At 37.0% G+C, this 18289-nt stretch overlaps 1 protein-coding gene across 1 annotated transcript; it reads right to left on the minus strand.

Moving 5' to 3' along the window:
* LOC104742042 (phosphate transporter PHO1 homolog 8) lies at positions 4961–14466 on the minus strand. Its single transcript, XM_010463004.1, has 12 exons — positions 13810–14466; positions 13438–13717; positions 13301–13349; positions 13150–13221; positions 12931–13060; positions 12710–12830; positions 12355–12613; positions 6247–6351; positions 6117–6161; positions 5606–6031; positions 5353–5489; positions 4961–5262 (listed from the first exon to the last, which is right to left on the minus strand). The coding sequence occupies exons 1-12, from the start codon at positions 14336–14338 to the stop codon at positions 5163–5165; spliced, it is 2253 nt and encodes a 750-aa protein (XP_010461306.1). The 5' UTR covers positions 14339–14466; the 3' UTR covers positions 4961–5162.

Genomic DNA, 18289 nt, shown 5'->3' on the forward strand with positions numbered 1-18289 from the left:
GAATCATGCTCTCAGACCTTTCATTGGCGTCTTCGTGGTTGTGTACTTCGACGACATCCTCATCTACAGCAAAGGTCTAGAAGAACACTTAGAACACATCCGCCAAGTTCTAAATGTTCTTCGTTCTCAATCCCTCTTTGCTAATTTTTCTAAATGTTCGTTCTGTACTACTGAGGTTGTCTTTCTAGGCGTTGTTGTCAGTGCAGAAGGAGTTAGAGTGGATGATGAGAAGGTCAAGGCTATTAAGGAGTGGCCAACACCCAAAAACGTGGCAGAAGTCAGGAGCTTTCATGGACTAGCAGGATTCTACAGGCGATTTGTCGAAGACTTCAGTACTATTGCATCGCCACTTACAGAAGTTATCAAGAAGGATGTAGGATTCAGATGGGAGGAAGCACAAGAGAAGGCGTTTTCAGCCTTAAAAGAGAAGCTTATCACTGCCCCTATTCTCTTACTTCCTGATTTTATGAAAACTTTTGAGATTGAATGTGATGCCTCCGGAGTGGGTATAGGTGCTGTTTTGATGCAGGATAGGAAGCCAGTAGCTTACTTCAGTGAGAAGCTAGGAGGATCGACGCTAAACTATCCTACATATGACAAGGAGCTGTACGCCTTGGTTCGGGCTCTTCAAACGTGGCAGCATTACCTGTGGCCAAAGGAGTTCGTTATTCATACTGATCATGAGTCCTTGAAGCATCTCAAAGAACAACAAAAGCTCAACAAGAGACATGCCAGATGGATGGAGTTCATAGTGACTTTTCCCTAGACGGTTAAATACAAGAAAGGTAAGGATAATGTAGTCACAGATGCATTATCCAGGAGGTACACTCTCGTTTCTACCTTGTCTTCTAAGCTTGAAGGTTTTGATAAAATAGTAGAACTTTATGAGACTGACATCGATTTTGCTGAGAGCTATGGCAAATGCCATAAGTTTGCTTTTGAAAACTACTATAGGCAGGATGGATATCTATTTTATAAGGATCGATTGTGCATACCAAGAGGATCCATAAGGGAACTGTTGATTAGAGAAGCTCACGGAGGTGGACTAGCTGGACATTTCGGAGTGTCAAAGACTCTACTTGGACTGCAAGAACACTTCTATTGGCCTCAAATGAAGAAAGACGTTGAGAAAGTCTGTTCTAGGTGCCATATCTGCAAAATGGCCAAGGGTAAAGTACAGCCCAACGGCTTGTACACTCCTCTCCCTATCCCTTCTCAACCTTGGACTCATATTTCTATGGATTTTTTTTTTGGCTTACCTCGAACCAGAAATGGTAGAGATTCGATTTTCGTTGTGGTTGACAGGTTTAGCAAAATGGCTCACTTCATTGCCAGTCACAAGACGGATGATGCTGTTATTGTAGCTAACTTGTTTTTCAGGGAAGTAGTACGTCTGCATGGAATACCTCAAGTAATCGTTTCAGACCGAGATACTAAGTTTCTAGGACACTTCTGGAGAACGCTATGGGCTAAACTCGGAACCAAGCTATCATTCTCAACCACATGTCATCCGCAAACAGATGGGCAAACCGAAGTGGTGAACAGGACGCTATCTACACTCCTCAGGACCTTAGTGAAAAGCAATCTCAAGTCATGGGAAGAATGTTTACCACACGTAGAGTTCGCATATAATCACGCTAAGCATTCTGCTACTCTATTCTCTCCTTTTGAAATTGTTTATGGTTTTAATCCACAATCACCTCTAGACTTGATTCCTTTACCTTTAAGTGTGAAGTGTAGCTTTGATGGCAAAGAAAAGGCTGAACAGGTCAGGAGGATACATGCTAAAGCTAAGGAGAACATAGAGAAAAGAACCAAGCAGTACGAGAAACATGCGAACAAGGGCAGAAAGGAGATCGTTTTCGAAGAAGGAGACTTGGTGTGGATTCATCTACGCAAGGATAGGTTCCCAGAAGAGAGGAAAAGCAAGCTTCTACCACGAGCTGATGGTCCATTTGAAGTCATCAAGAAGATCAACGACAACGCCTACCAGATTGATCTTCAAGGTAAGTATAATATATCTTCAACATTCAATGTTTCTGACTTGCTTCCTTATTATGCAGATCCCGATTTGAGGACAAATCCTTTTGAAGAGGGGGAGGATGATATGATCGTGGCCAGCAAGGAGACAGAAGCTGCAGAGAAACCGGAGATCGTGGGAAGGATCACTCGTTCAAGAGCTAAGGAGATGGCCAAGGAAGCTCATGCACTCATAGCTGACGGGTCATTCAATCTACCGAGGATCCAAGTCTTCAACATATCCACCCTGAAGACTTCACCCGGTAATGATAACTAGATAACTTAGGTGTGAAGTTTGTACTCTTTTTCCCATAGCTGAGTTTTGTCCCAATGGGTTTTCTCGGTATGGTTTTTAATGAGGCAAATGGATCACTACGTCGAGTTATCTAGAAGTCATTACCAATGGGGAATAATGTACAAGTCACCATGACTTCTGTACTAATACAAGTGACTTCTGTACTACTACAGATCACCTAGACGCTTCGTTGTTTTCTTATTTCCTTTACACGCCTTGTTGTTTTATTTTGAACTTCCTGTTGTTTGAAGTGTCGAGCCTTAGGGTTGGTTATAAAACCCAAAACTGACGCCTCCTTGTTTGGTAGCGAAGAAGTTTTATGTAACAAGTATTGTTGAATCTTTCTTCTCTCAATCCGAACTCGTGAATGCGTTCATGATTCCGAGTTTCTAAACACTTTGTGATTAAGNGTTGAATCTTTCTTCTCTCAATCCGAACTCGTGAATGCGTTCATGATTCCGAGTTTATAAACACTTTGTGATTAAGAAACTCTTCACTTTATTTTCGAATCCATATAACCATCTAACACTTTTCACCATCGAATCCTTGCTTTTCCCTCTTGAACATCACCTGCCGTCACTCGCAATCCACTTGTGCATCATCACCATCAATTCACGTCGCCACTTACCTGTCATCAGCCTCCATCAGAGTTTCATCCTAGGGAGTTCATATTAGAAAGACTCCATGTATCAAGGATAACATCGCCAAATTGTGTCTTACCAGATAACTTGTGAGAACTATTAGTAGTTGTTTTCTCTTGAAGTAGTTGAGAAAGGGCTCGGTGCTGTTTTTGTGTAAATTCTGGAAACGCAGAGGGATTGGAAGAATGATTGGAACTTGTGGCATGTGTCGTAGCTATATATCTTCTGCCACGACAAGAACCAGCTCCTCGACCACCGCGACCACGCCCACCAGAGCCACGACCAACACCATTACGATCTTTGCATCAGTCAGGAAAATCTACAATAGACTTCCAATCCTTCTTTTCATGACCCATCCGACCACAATGCGAGCATAGCACATGACGAGACTTGACAATGGAGGATTCAACATGACTCATAGATTGATTGTCAGAGGCTATGGATGGAGAAACCAAGTTGAGATGTGCGACAAAACCCACAGCCTCCTGTTGTTGTTCTTGACTCCGTGAAGAAGCAAGTCTCTGTTCTTCTCGTATTACTTTGGAGTAGGCGACACCGAGAGACGGAAATGGATCCATGTTAACAAGACTTGTACAGATCCCAACGTACCGTGAATCGTCGAGTCCCATGACAAATTGATGAAACTTCTCATCATCTCTTTCTTTGACCAGTGTAGTCATAATCGAAACATGAGGACATATTTCACTTGCTAGATAATTCTTCAACTCATCCTATAGATTACACAACTTGCCATAGTAGCCAATCACCGCATGTCCTTCCTTTCGGCATGAAGCAAGTTGAGCTTTGATCTGATGAACACGGACATTGTTACTCACTAAAAAACGTTGTCGCAGCTCATCCCATAGTTGGTATTCAATGGAGATAAAGGTCACGGTTGATTTAATCTTTTTCTCAATCGAGGCTCGAATCCAACCCACAATCATTGAATTCACCGTCTTCCAATTTTCAAAATTAGGATTATCGCTTGAAGGTTTCGTGCTAGACCCATCAACGAAACTAGTTTTCCTTTTGGCTTGCAGAGCACTCAACGTCTCTTCAAACCACTCGTAATTTTCTCCATTCAACATATAACAGCGGAGATCACGGTATCTGGGTTGTCGGAGCTGGACAAAGTGTATGGTGACACCATCGTTGAAAACGGCGCTGAGACAAGAGCTCCAGATGAACTAGACTTATGTTCTTCGACGATAGACATAAGTATCTTGTCACGCAAGATAAGTCGAAACTATCGACACTTTATAAGAACGAAAAGTTTTAAAGAAAATTTTGGCTTTGATACCATATAGAATTAGATATCAAACTGATTTTCTTTATTGATTAACCATAACTAGGTATTTATACACACAAGACTCAACACAAGATAAGATCTAGATGCTAATAAATTGAGTCCTTCACCTTATTCTACTAGGACGTTAAACACCATACAAATAAGTCCTAATGACATGTCATTATCCGCAATATCAGCTAAATATATATATGGGTCTAGCTATCACGAAACCTTCAAGCCTGGAATACGTATGTTGATATAAATTTAGACTTACTGGTTGAAATTAATGGTCCAACGACAAGCTATAACAACTAATTATCGGTTTCTCGAGGATCGTATCAGTAGAAATTTCTTGTACCATTATGCACCGGAGAATTGGTAAATGGAGGAAAAACAATATCTTGGATAGCTTATTTACTCCAAAGCTTTATATAACGGTTTTTTTTTGTTTCATATGAAAATTTTCCAAGAGACGAGACAAAACAGTGGTGGTAACTTGGCACCTATGGGGTAAATCCTAGTGAAAAGGACAATTTGTTTAACAAAACAACTACTTTTGACAAATTATGTTATTTTTTTAGTTTGTTACAAAGTCGAGGCCAAATCATTTTTTTTAGACTAAGATTCAACAGGTAAAGTGATTTCAATGGAGAAAAATATTTTGTTTGAAAAAAAAAAAGGAAAAAAATATTTTGTCTGACAAAAAAAAATTGGAGAAAAAAATTAAAATAAAACCTTCTATGCAAGTTTTAGAAGCTCTTTTGACATATATAAGCTAGCTGTCTTAATAATCGCATACCTCTTATTCTTTTTTTTTTTTTACAATTTACAAACAAATACAAGCAAGCATAGAATATATATACCAATACACAACTGAATCCACTGACTGGAAAAACCTTGATTTAGTCCAATCTAATAGCTAACTGTCTCGATCTTCATCTTCGTTGTAGTTGAATGGTAATGGAACTGATTTGAATGCTCTGAACTTTCCAACGTTGTTCAAATGCTCATTCTCTAACCTATATATGTTCATAACCCAACAAAGCAAGAAAAATAAAAATAAAAATGATTTTTGACGAGCAATTAGTTATAGTTGGTTAAGAAGTTACCTGAAGAAATTCCAGATACCGCGTCGTATGATCTCAAGAATGGCGATAAGAGCAATCATTGTTTCTCTATGTAAGAACGAGATATTGAAATCAAGCACAGTCTGCAACCAGGCCAACCTCAACACAATGTTTACGACCTATATAAGAAGACATCAACAAAATTATAAAGATCATTTTTTTTTTTTTGGTTTTAAATTAAAAGATAATTCTAAATCAGGGTTTATACTGTTCTATCAATTTTCTTAGTTCTCACCATTGCAACATAGTAGACGGATTTGTGAGGAACAAGAAGCTTCTCTCTCAGCCAAGATTTAGATGGTCTATGAAGCAATCCCCAGTCATAAACAATGTCCCAATATGTGCCGTAAAATGTTGCCAACGCCGAGAAAACAAAGGTAGCTATTCTCCAGGCATTTCCTCTGTTAAGGCTATAAGCTGTTTTTAAGCAAACAGCGACAATGGTCAATAAATACTTGAGAGCATTGAAGCCTTGGCTTGAATCTTTCCCTTCAATTAATCTTCGAACACATTGAAGGAAACGTAACCAGTAAGGAATTACAGCAACGATAAAGTAGAATGTGCTGTATACATCACTTGATTTGCAAGTGTTTTGCCTCTGCTTGAAGTCTCCCCAACCATAGTAACATATGTAAAACTCCAGACTCCTCAGTGCTTGAACCTGAAAAAGATGGTTCAAAAACGAGTTGAAACATTTTGAAAACTTAATCATGAAAGTTAGAAGAATGATATGAGAACACACAGACCTGGCTTGTTAATTGGTCTGCTAAGAAAAAGTCTGGAAGATTAACCTGCAATTTTGATGTGAACATACATATTGAGAAATTTATGGATGTTTTCACTTAGCAAAGCAGAGGATGTGCTTGAGTAAAATACCTTGTAGAGCGGCGCAGCAATGCATCGGAATAGAACCATGAGGAAGAAGAAGCGGCTTGACCGATAAAATATGTTGAAGGGACATACAGAAATAGCTATCACCAGCTGAAATACATTGCACAGAAATGTGTTACAACATTAATAACAGAATGATATTGTTGGGATAATCTTGAAGCACAAGCAAGTCTAAAATAATTTAGGAAGTTATGAGAAATAAGGAAATTGTCTTCCTAGAGAAATCAGGAAATTGAGTTGAGAAGTTCCTTATATAAAGAGTTGTCAAGTTGTGACATCCTATTATGGAGAATTGAGAGAAGAGAGAACTTTAGGTTTTTGAGTTATTTTTCCTGAAGTAATAAGAGAGTTCTTATTGAGATTGTGTGAAATTCTTTCTTTTGAATTCTCGATTTGGTATCAGAGTGTTACTATATCCTAGGGAGCGATGTCCGAGAATGCAATTGTTGCAGCTAAACCAAAAGAAGGTGCATGAATTTACGTCCATCCAATGCCCTATGCTAAACTCTACTAACTATACCGTATGGGCGTTGAAGATGAAGATTGCTTTAAAGGTTCATAAGGAGTGGGAAGCGATTGAGCCTAGAACTGAAGAAGTAGTTGAAGAAAAAAAAATAATATGGTTATAGCTCTGCTGTTTCAGTCAATATCGGAAGCTCTTGTTCTGCAGATTGGTGATCTAGATACGGCTAAGAAGGTATGGGACACCATCAATTCAAGACATGTAGGAGCAGAACGAGTCAAAGAAGCATGTCTACAAACACTTATGGCCGACTTTGAGCGGCTTAAGATGAAAGATACAAAGAAAATTGATAGGTTTGTGTAACACCCGCGTCCCGCGATCCTAAAGGGGGGCAATTTGTTTTAAGGAAAATGATAGCTAGATGAGCTTAAGTAGCTAATCTACTAACTCAACTAGCTCGAATATGAGCTAAACGAGCTCAACAAGCTCAATGAACTAGCTAGCTTATTGAACTAATCCAGCTAGATGAGCTAGCCGACAACTCAACTTAACTCGGTGAACTAATCCAGTGCCGACCCAGCTGGGTGGTCCGGTCAGCTAACACTCGAGCTGGAGGAGTGTGGTAGCTCGGTAGCACGAGCGGTTACCATCGGAAGGGTGCAACTCTTCAAAGAGACGCAACCCATCGAAAAGGGTCGAGGAATGGGCGTGTCCTTTCATGGAGCACACCCATTGGGCTCCTATATAAGGGATGGATGCCCAACCCATTCAACAAACCATCATCCATCCATCGCCCATCTATGCCTTAGAAGAAAAGGGGGTGCGGCTCGGCGATTACATTGATACTCGTCCGAACGGATGTGCATGCTACCTCTCTATCGAAGGTACGATGAGACGAGCAACGGTTTGACAATAGGGTCAAACCAATCGAAGGATTACTGACGATTCGACCATGGAGTCGAAATGATCGCAGGATGATCGACGGTTTGATCGTAGCGTCAAACTGATCGAAAGGTCAGCGATGATCAGCTCTAATGGTCGGATCGATCGGGGGTTGATCGATGATTCGATCGCCAGTATGATCGGGTGATCAAATGATCGACGATACGAGCGGTAGGTTAGATTGATCGGTCGGGTGGTCGACAGATCGTTCGAAAGTATCGGTCTGGCCAATGGTTGATCGGCGATTCGATTATGGGTTCGGATCGTTCGATCGGACCTAGCTCTGATACCAAGACCGGTAAGTCGACGGAGTTTAATGGTATGATAAATGGGTCAACTAAAGGTACCTTTGGTGTCAAGCTTCGGAAACACGAGTGGTTCGAGAAGTCGATAGTGCAACCGATTATCGTGCACCGAAGTGACTATAAGTCCCCATCTCTAATGTGTGCAAAGCCTATGGGGTTTGGTTGGTTGTATGGCTAAGGGATGGGTCAAGGGTAAAGATTATATTACACTGCGTAGTAAGGTTTACAAAGAAAAGCCACGAGCCAAAGCTAAGTAAACGTGTTAAATTGATGGATGTTCAACCGGGAATGGGGCCGAACAAAAGCCGTTATCGCGGACCCCGAGACGTCCGGGTCGGAGTCTTTCAGTTTGCAGGAAAGATGTCAGAGATAGCATCAAAATCCGCTTATCTCTGTGTATCTATGGAGGAATCCAAGATGGTTAAAAAATTTCTTAACTATCTTCCTCACAAAAAATTTCATCCATATAGTGGCTTTCTTAGAACATGTTTTAGACCTTAATACCATTTAAAGAGATTATAGGACAATTTAAAACCTACGAAAAGATATTCACTGATGTAGGTGAAGCGCATGAAGATCAATCTAAACTCATGTATGAAAATATGGAGACATAAAACAGTCATGAGTGTACATGCGACTATGGAAACAGAGGCCGAGGAGATCGTTCATATAGAGGGAGAGGAAGAGGACGAAATAAAGGACCAAGGGATGCATCTCAGATTACTTGCTTCAGGTGTGACAAACAACGTCACTTCGCTTTTGATTGTCCTGATCGCTTACTAAAGCTACAAGAAGCTCAAGTGTTGGTTGCTGCTGATACGCAAGATGCTGATGTACTTATCATGCATGAGTTTGTTTTTCTCAACAAAAAACGATGCATCCCAAGTAAGTTTGAAACAAACATGGGAGAAGAGAACATATGGTACCTTGACAATGGTGCTAGTAATCACATGAAAGGTGATAGAAGATATTTTAAAAAGATTGATGAATTCGTCACTGGGAATGTAAGGTTTGGATATGACTCACGTGTTGATATAAAAGGGAAATGGCCAATCTCGCTTATTAACATGAATGGTGAATTGCGAGTCATGACATATGTTTACTATATCTCAGACCTAAAAAGTAACATCATAAGTTTGGGTCAAGCAACAGAAGTAGGCTACGACATCAGGTTGAATGGAGGATACCTCACAATGCGAGATGCTCAAGGGAAACTACTTGCAAAAGCTCCAAAGTCAAAAAACAGACTTTACAAAGTTTGTATGAATTATCACAATAATGCCTACTTGAATTCGTCATCTATCAGCGAATCTAGTCGTTTGCATGCACGGTTTGGACACAGAAATTTTGAAACCATCAAGTCTATGAAACAAAGAGAACGTGTCCAAGGACACCCACAAGTAGCGTTTGAAAAGGAGATTTGCAGTTCATGTCTTCTTGGGAAACAGATGAGACAAACGTTTCCGCAAGCCACCTCATACAGAGCATCCTCATTTCTTGAACTAGTACATGGAGATCTCTGTGGGCCTATAACACCGACTACAACTGCTGCAAAATCAGTACATTTTTGTTCTCATTGACGATAATTCACGCTATATGTGGGTAATTTGTTTAAAGAAAAGAGTTCTGCTTTAGAAAAGTTCAAGATCTTCAAGAACCGTGTGGAAAAGGAATCCGGGGCACAAATTAAGACTCTTAGAACGGATAGAGGTGGTGAGTTTGTCTCGCAAGAATTCAAAGAATACTGTGAAAAACTCGGGATCAAGAGACATCTTACTACACCATATACGACACAGGAGAATGGTGTTGTAGAACGAAGAAACAAAACGATGATAGAGATGACAAGGAGTATTCTAAAGCACATGAGAGTGCCAAATCATCTTTGGGGGGAAGCAGTAAGACACTCAACTTATCTGATAAATAGAATAGCTACAAGGGCTCTAACAGATAAGACTCCATACGAGGTTTACAAGAAGCAGAAATCGCATATTGATCATTTTCGAATCTTTGGCTGAATTAGTTATGCAAAAGTTGATCAACACCTACTAAAGAAACTAGATGATCAATCGAAGATGTTAGTTCACTTGGGGATAAAACCAGGCTCTAAGGCATACAGATTGTTTGACCCACATACAAGAAGAGTCATTGTAAGTCGTGATGTGATCTTTGATGAAAGTAATGGCTGGAACTGGAGGAAAAATCTTTCAGAGCAAGATGGTGATGGAAGATTTAATATCACTCTTGGTGAGTTTGGGAACCACGGTATCGTGTTTGAGAAAGAAGTAGTTGGTAACAATCCGAAGTTTGGTGAAAACATTAACAATGATAATGAAGTGCTCGAAGAAGAAACAGGAAACAATAGCAACAAACCAGAAACTGCAGAACAAGACGAAGAAAATGAGGTCATGGAGAATAATCCGCTGGTTCTAAGAAGGAGCCAGAGACAGAGCAATACACCGAAGCACCTTGGGGACTATGTCTTGCTCGCTGAAAAAGAAGGAGAGACACTTCTGTTGTGTCTAAATAATGAACCAAGAAGCTTTAATGAAGCAAAAGGATCGAGCAACTGGCTTAATGCATGTAAAGATGAGATTAAGTCAATCGAAACACTTAACACTTGGGATTTAGTTGACTTGCTTATTGGAATAACGCCAATTGGACTCAAATGAGTCTTTAAGCTGAAGCGAAACTCAGATGGTAGCAGCAACAAATATAAAGCTTGTCTTGTTGCAAAGGGGTATATGCAGCAATATGGAATTGACTTTGAGGAAGTTTTTGCTCTTGTTGCACGAGTTGAGACCATAAGACTTCTCATAAATATTGCAGCATAAAATGGGTGGTAGATTCATCATTTTAGATGTAAGAACAGCATTCCTCCATGGAGAACTCAAAGAGACAGTCTATGTCACTCAACCTGAGGGATTTGAGAAGGAAGGAAGTGAAGAAAAGGTTTATAAGTTGAATAAAGCGTTGTATGGTTTGAGACAAGATCCAAGGGCTTGGAACAACAAGCTAAACCAGATTCTCGAGGAACTGCAGTTCAAAAAGTTTTCAAAGGAGCTGACTGTTTATCGAAAGATATAGAAAGACCAAACTCTTGTTATTGCAGTTTATGCTGATTATTTATGTGTCACAGGAACAGACAAGTCAATTACAAATTTAAGGAGGAGATGGCTACTAAATTTGAAATGAGCGATCTTGGTAAGTTAACTTACTATCTCGAAAAAGTAATTCAACATGAAAATGGAATTGTGTTAAGTCAAAGGAGATATGCTCAGAACATCTTGGAAGAAACAAGAATGGCAGACTGCAACCATGAATATATACCAATGGAGTTTGGACTCCAATTGTCAAAAGCAGAACATGAGAGAGAGATCGACGCTACAGACTTTAGGAAGAAGATTGATTGTCTTCATTACTTAATCCACACAATGCCTGGCTTGTCATACTGTGTAGGAGTTTTGAGCAGATATATGCACAGTCCTAGAGAATCACATGGTGCCGCATTGAGGTATCTTAAGGGAACAACATCTCTTGGTTTAACTTTTGAAAGAAGTTCGAAGATACCAAGGCTAGTTGGGTATAGTGACAACAATCTTTATCATTGATCCCGATGATGGTAGAAGCACTACAGGTCATATTTTCTACTTAGGAAATAGTCCTATTTCTTGGTGCTTACAAAAACAGGATGTAGTGGCCTTATCCTCGTGTGAAGCCGAGTTTATGGCTGGAACCGAAGCAACTAAACAAGCTATTTGGTTGCGGGACTTACTTAGTGAGATCACGGGAGTTTAGGCCAAGAAGGTTGTCATTCATATCGATAATAAATTTGCAATAGCTCTCACAAGAAATGCTGTTTTCATTGCAAGAGCAAGCATATACAAAGAAGATTCAATTTCATCAGAGAATGTGTTGAGAATGAAGAAATTGAAGTTGAGCATGTTTCTGGATTTGAGCAAAAGGCGGATATTCTTACTAAGGCGTTGGGAAAGATGAGATTCAAGAAGATGAGGGAGTTCATGCGAGTTCAAGACTTAGAGAAGAAAAGTTTCAAAGCTTAAGGAGGAGAATGTTGGGATAAGCTTGAAGCACAAGCAAATCTAATGTAGTTTAGTAAGTTATGAGAAATAAGGAAATTGTCTTTCTAGAGAAACTAGGAAATTGAGTTGAGAAGTTCATTTGTCAAGTTGTGACATCCTATTATCGAGAATTGAGAGAATAGAGAACTTTAGGTTTTTGAGTTATTTTTCCTAAAGTAATAAGAGAGTTTTTATTGAGATTGTGTGAAATTCTTTCTTTTGAATTCTAGAGATATGAGATTACGAGATTCTTGTGGTTATTATGATTTAAACGAAAAAAAAAAGAAAAAAAAGCAAAACTTACAGCGACAACAAAAAGGGGAACAAGTTCAGTGTAGGTCTTGTAGTCATTAGTATTAGGATCCATCTCCATGTCAAGGTTTACTAGAACAGCGCAGAGAGCAAGCGTGCCGAGGCCAAAGCTTAGAAGCAAGACATGTCTGTAACCAAGCTCTGTTCCTTCTTTGAATTCAAATATAAACGGGTAATTCACTCGATATTGCTTCCAAAAGTATATGTTTGCTGCATACATGATCATGTGCAGAACCACAAATGCAAATAAACTGAAAAAAAAAAAATATACAGTTTAAGAAACATTCTTGTCAGTAAGAAACCAGTGGTTCAATTTGAGAGCAATCTATACATGTTTTGGTTTGAACCTGTATAGAGGGAACATTGTTTCCATGTAGATTTTTTGTCCCTCTGTACCCATTATATTACGAGCATGAACGAACATGCCAAGAGCAGTCAGTAGAGAGACTGTGCAACCGACGAAAAAGCCTGAGAAAAAGAATAACATAGTGTAAGGATTTTGACTAATTCATCATGGACTACTGTTTAAATACTCTCGATTTCACTAGGGATATATATTTTTAGTTACCAGTGGAAAACGTTATTCGATGTCTTTCTTTCGTCACTTTTGGTCTTAAGAGATTCATTCCTTTGCTTCGATTTGAACTTGCGAAATGCTCGACGAAAATAGTCTCAACTCTCAACATAAGCTTGTTGATCTGTTTAAGGGTCATCAAGGGTTCGATTTTAAGTTTGTAGTTATATTGAAACTAAATAATAAGTTGTTTTGTAGAGATATTGTGTTAACCTCATCAGAGCTGGTGAGGTAGGACTTATCTACCATCTCCATGTGTAGTTTTGCTGCATTTCTTGAACCAATCTGATTGAGAATAAATAGCAAAAAACATATTAATAAGTCTCAAAAAACCTTTTTTTTTTTCTTAATTCAAGTATGTTACCTTATCATACTTCTTCATGATCTTGGAAATCGCTAAAGTGTTCAAGAAGCTGAATTAATCAAGAACAGAGCATAGGTTAAACCAAACAATCTTTTAAAAGTTGTTTTTGTATCCTAAGAAACAACAACATACAGTACCTGTAATTCTTGAGATGTCGAAGCTTGCGATAAAAGTCGATAAAGACATCCTTGAGCCTTTCCTCTATTTTCTTGAGATTCTCTCTTGTGAATTTGAGCTCTTCCTGGTTAGAGAGCTTGAGGACGTTTCTAATTGTGGACAGAGGAGTTTCCTGATTTTTGTTTAATCTGATGTGGTCCAGAACACTTAACGCCTCTGGTACACGCTCTTTCGTTGAATCTCCACCGTTGGATCCATTTTCCTCTATTTTGATTCCCATCTCTTCAGCTAATGTCTTCCCTTCAAAGTCAAACACACACAAAGACAAAAATTATTCAAACAGTGTGTCCTTTCAGACTAAACCAGTAACAAGACAATTTCTGAAAACTCACTGTGTTTCTTCGAATCCAAGGCATTGATATCAACTGATACGGTTTCAGAGCAGCTCAAAAGAGAAGAAGGTTGATCGAGTTTGATTCTGAAAGCAATCAGAGCATCCATCTGTCTGTTCAAAACCACTGCCTCCTTCACCAACTCGTCCACTTTATAGCGGTAAAAATGGTTTACTTTATCAAACTCGAGATCTAGGGTTTTGAAGAACACAAGCTCTGACTCTCTCCCTGCTTCCGCAACTTTCAAGATGGTAGTCTCGTATTTCTCAAACCCGTCATCCCCAGTCGTTGCATGAACCAAAATGTCGTGGTTTTCGATATCCCGAGACGAGGAGGCGCGGCTGTACCGCTTTGTCAGGCCACTGAAGTTGCGGCGACCAGATAGCTTGTGTTTCAAGTCACCTTGTCTCTCTGATCTTTTCTTCGAAGTTTGGATTTCTCGAAGAATGGTTTTGAGACAATCATAATCAATGTAAGCTTGTTGCCATTCTGGAACCATCTGTGCGACATACTCTTTCCCAAACTTCATCTTTGGTTTCTTCTTTAAATTCTCTGTAGAGTTCAAGAATCCAGATCAAATTTGAAGCCCACTTTAATTTCTCTCAATTGGCCAATCATGAAAAACTCGGAGTCTACATATAACGCGTTACTTATCTATACAGCATATATATAGACTTAGTTTGATATCAGAAAAATCAAAAGAGTTGAATTGAAATTGAAAAAGACATTTGGTCTGGTTGGCTCTTGGCTGGACAACTTGTTTTGTTTTTGATTCTTCTTCCTTTTTTTTTTTTTTTATTTGATAAACTGAATGGACAGATTGTTTTTCACTAAAGAAGATATTTGTTCGGAGTGACGACGAAAATGAATAATTGCTTGATAACGCATGCACGAAAAGTATTCCCTCTAAATTAATTAGAGAGTGGGTTGTTTTCAAAAGTAACTATAGAGTGGTTGGCCGGGCCTTGTAATATTTAAACCATGTAAGCACAATTTATCAAAACAGTAGGTACTCGGTAGTTACACTATTATGTGGGACGTTCAGACATTATGTTCGGTCTATTCTTTTCCGATTCTTTTATTTCTAATCTTTACGATCCATACAGACACGATAAGAAATTGGTTCGGTTTCAGTTCGGGTATCATTCAGTTCGGATAGTTAATTCAAGAACCGACTAGGAAACAAAATATTTGGATTTTCGGTTATGGTTGAAAAAGAACCAAAGAATTTAAGGCATTTTTGAGGTATTTTAAGTATTTTTATATATTTATTGGTTATTTTGGTTTCGGTCCATTCGTTTCCAATTTGGTTAGAGTATTAGCCATGTTCTTTTTGTTAATCATCGCGATCACATTAGCGACACAAATATAAATGGGAAAAAAAAGGAGAGCTGAAAGTTAGATGAGTAGAGAGTCGCTGCGACATATCTAAAGTTAAAGAAAAGAGAGAATCATCGAAATAGTCATTGCGACAGACCTGAATGAGAGGAAAAAGGGAAACGAAGGAGAATCAAAGGCCTTTTCTGGATCGCTCAGGTGTTTCTTCTCTGGACAGGACCGTTTTCTACTATTCTCATAACTTTCATATATTTGATTTTAAAATAACTAATCTTTTTAGATAAATAATCAAATTTTAAAATTATTTTGGATACCGAGACCAGTTCAGTTTTCTTTTCTTAGTATCTAGAGTTTAAGATCCAAATAATTATGTTAATTTTGCTTCGGTTCGAGTCCTTTTCTCCAGTTTGGGATATTTTGTTCAGAGCTAATGTGGATGACCACTCACTAATCATGGTGATCAATTCACTGGATAATATATGGATATCCATGGTATTTATTGAAACGATACATTATTGATGTGGTCCATTCCGTTGTTCACGGTCGTGTACGTTGTTTGACGATACATCATTTACAATAGCAAATTGTTCACGGTCGTGTACGTTGTTAATCATTTATATGTCACCTATAATTTTACCACGGATTCGAAGTTTCAAACACCGAAAAACATATCCTAAGTTGGGCAAAATTATCACTTTAAATTTTAAGTGTTAGAAGTTAATCATTTGGCTATAAGTCCTTTTAATATTTAATGTAGATTTTTTAAAACAAAAACGAAATAGAAAAGAAAGTTCCACGCACCATGCGTCGGTGTAGATATACATAATGGATCCAACAACTTTATCATACCAAATAAGACTAACTACACATTACTTGAGGAAAAAAAATAGGCTACGTTTCTGAAATTGGGTTTACATATGATATATAATACATTTTAGTCTGTTAAATTATCAACTTAAACTTTAATTCGTCGAGAAACCAAAAAGACATCTTTTTTTGTCACTTTGAATTTTCTGTATCCACTTAGTTGGAGATATAATTTTTTTTATCCTACCAAATAATAAAATTATTTTTTTTTTTTCCTTTTCATTTTATATCTACTAGATATCGAGTCCCGGCAATATCGCGGGAAACTCATTTTAGTAAAATATTTATTATAAAAATTCTTTAATTAAATTTATTTATTAAACTATTGAATTCTTAAACTATTTGATAAAAATTTCAAAAACATACAATTTTTTTAAAAAAATTCTTTATATTTTATTTGAAAAATATACTTTAAAAAATAATCTTACCTTCACATATGATTAAATAAATAATTATCAATGCTACACAGTACACACATCAAATTAAACGAATTTTTACGATTAACTGCCATGAGATTACATTGCAGTTGTGTTATTTTGTTCGCTTTTATTCATAACCTTTCGTTCGCATCTTTTCAATGTAACATTTTATCTGTGTCTCTTCATAGTAACTTTTCGTAAAATATTTTTTAATTTCTGAAAAAATGAAGAAATGCAATCTACAGTCGTGTCTTCTTTTCTTAACCTTACAGTCATATTTTTGTATATTTTATGAACCATTACAACTTGTTCTCTTGTTGTCAAATATGATATGTAAATGATTATATTTTTAGATTTCTTTCTTTTTGTTTTGTTTTAAATGATCAAATTATGAATACATTGTATAAGAAACTATAAATTTCTTAAATAATCATATAATAAAGTACAAATATTAAAAATATTAATTGAGGACCATTCTTAATATGACATAATGCTTTGTTTAAATTCATTTAAATTATTTTTTTTTTATTTTTTTAGCATAACTCAAACATATTTCTATTTCCAAAATCAATTTTTACTTCATGAAAAATGAATATTACTATTACTATTCAGTCAATCAGTAAGAAAATTACCAATCCTCTCAAATTTGAATATAACTAAACAAAAAATTATCACATATTTTATTTACTTGAATCAAAACTCAGTTATATATTCATATAAAAAAGAATATATCTATTTTCATAAAGGCAGTATTGTAAATGAATATATAATACACACAACTATCGTTTTATAGATGAAACATATTTCTATATAAAACAACCTATAGTCATTAAACATTTTGGCAATTATAATAGATTAATCCAATATTGAATGTATGTACTACTTATTTTTCTCCGCCTATGATGCTGGTTAATTATCCCGAGTCACACATAAATAAAAAATGTAATAAATATTAGAGGGGAACAATAATAGTTAAAACTTATAACAATATTATTTAGGTGTATGATGTAGCATCACAATCTGCGCATCTAAGGAAGATGGTCGGCCAAGGACGATCGGGTTCATTGCTCTCACACACTCCTCTTTTTTTTGGGCAGTCAAAATCCAAAACCTTTTCAATCTTTTAAAATATTTCATATTCAGTATATTTTGTAAAAGACAGAACTCTATATTCAACAGACGCAACTTTTTAGAGAGACGTAACTGTAAAACATTTCTGTCAAAAATATAAAATTCTCTTATAACTAATACAAATATAAAGAAAATTTGAATACAATGACGAGAAGTTATTTATATATAGATTTCTACAGATGTGAACATTTGAATAGACACAACTGTTTGTAAAAGACGCAACTCTATATTCAACAGACGCAACTTTTTAGAGAGACGTAACTGTAAAACATTTCTGTCAAAAATATAAAATAAAGAAAATTTGAATACAATGATGAGAAGTCACTTATATATAAATTTATAAAGATGTGAACATTTGAATTGACACAACTCTTTGTAAGAGACGCAACTCTACATTTAACAGACACAATTTTTTAGAGAGATGCAACCGTTGAAATTTTCTGTCAAAAAAATATATATACATATTTTACGAAAAGGTACGACGAAAAATCGTAATTGTTGTTGGCATTTATTCAGATTGTTATTATTATATAGATTCTTGAGTGTTTTAAAAAATCAGTGTATTCTTTGAAAGAAGTTTTCTCAAAGGACTCAATCATATGAAACTTAAATACAACATTAAAATACTCAGTATCACATTATTAATCTACTATACTAATCTAATAGTATTAAAATATATATAATGTATATACAAATCTATTTTAATACTATTAATTGAATACAAA

Source organism: Camelina sativa, chromosome 14, assembly GCF_000633955.1.
Source record: "Camelina sativa cultivar DH55 chromosome 14, Cs, whole genome shotgun sequence".
In the NCBI taxonomy this organism is placed as follows: domain Eukaryota; kingdom Viridiplantae; phylum Streptophyta; class Magnoliopsida; order Brassicales; family Brassicaceae; genus Camelina; species Camelina sativa.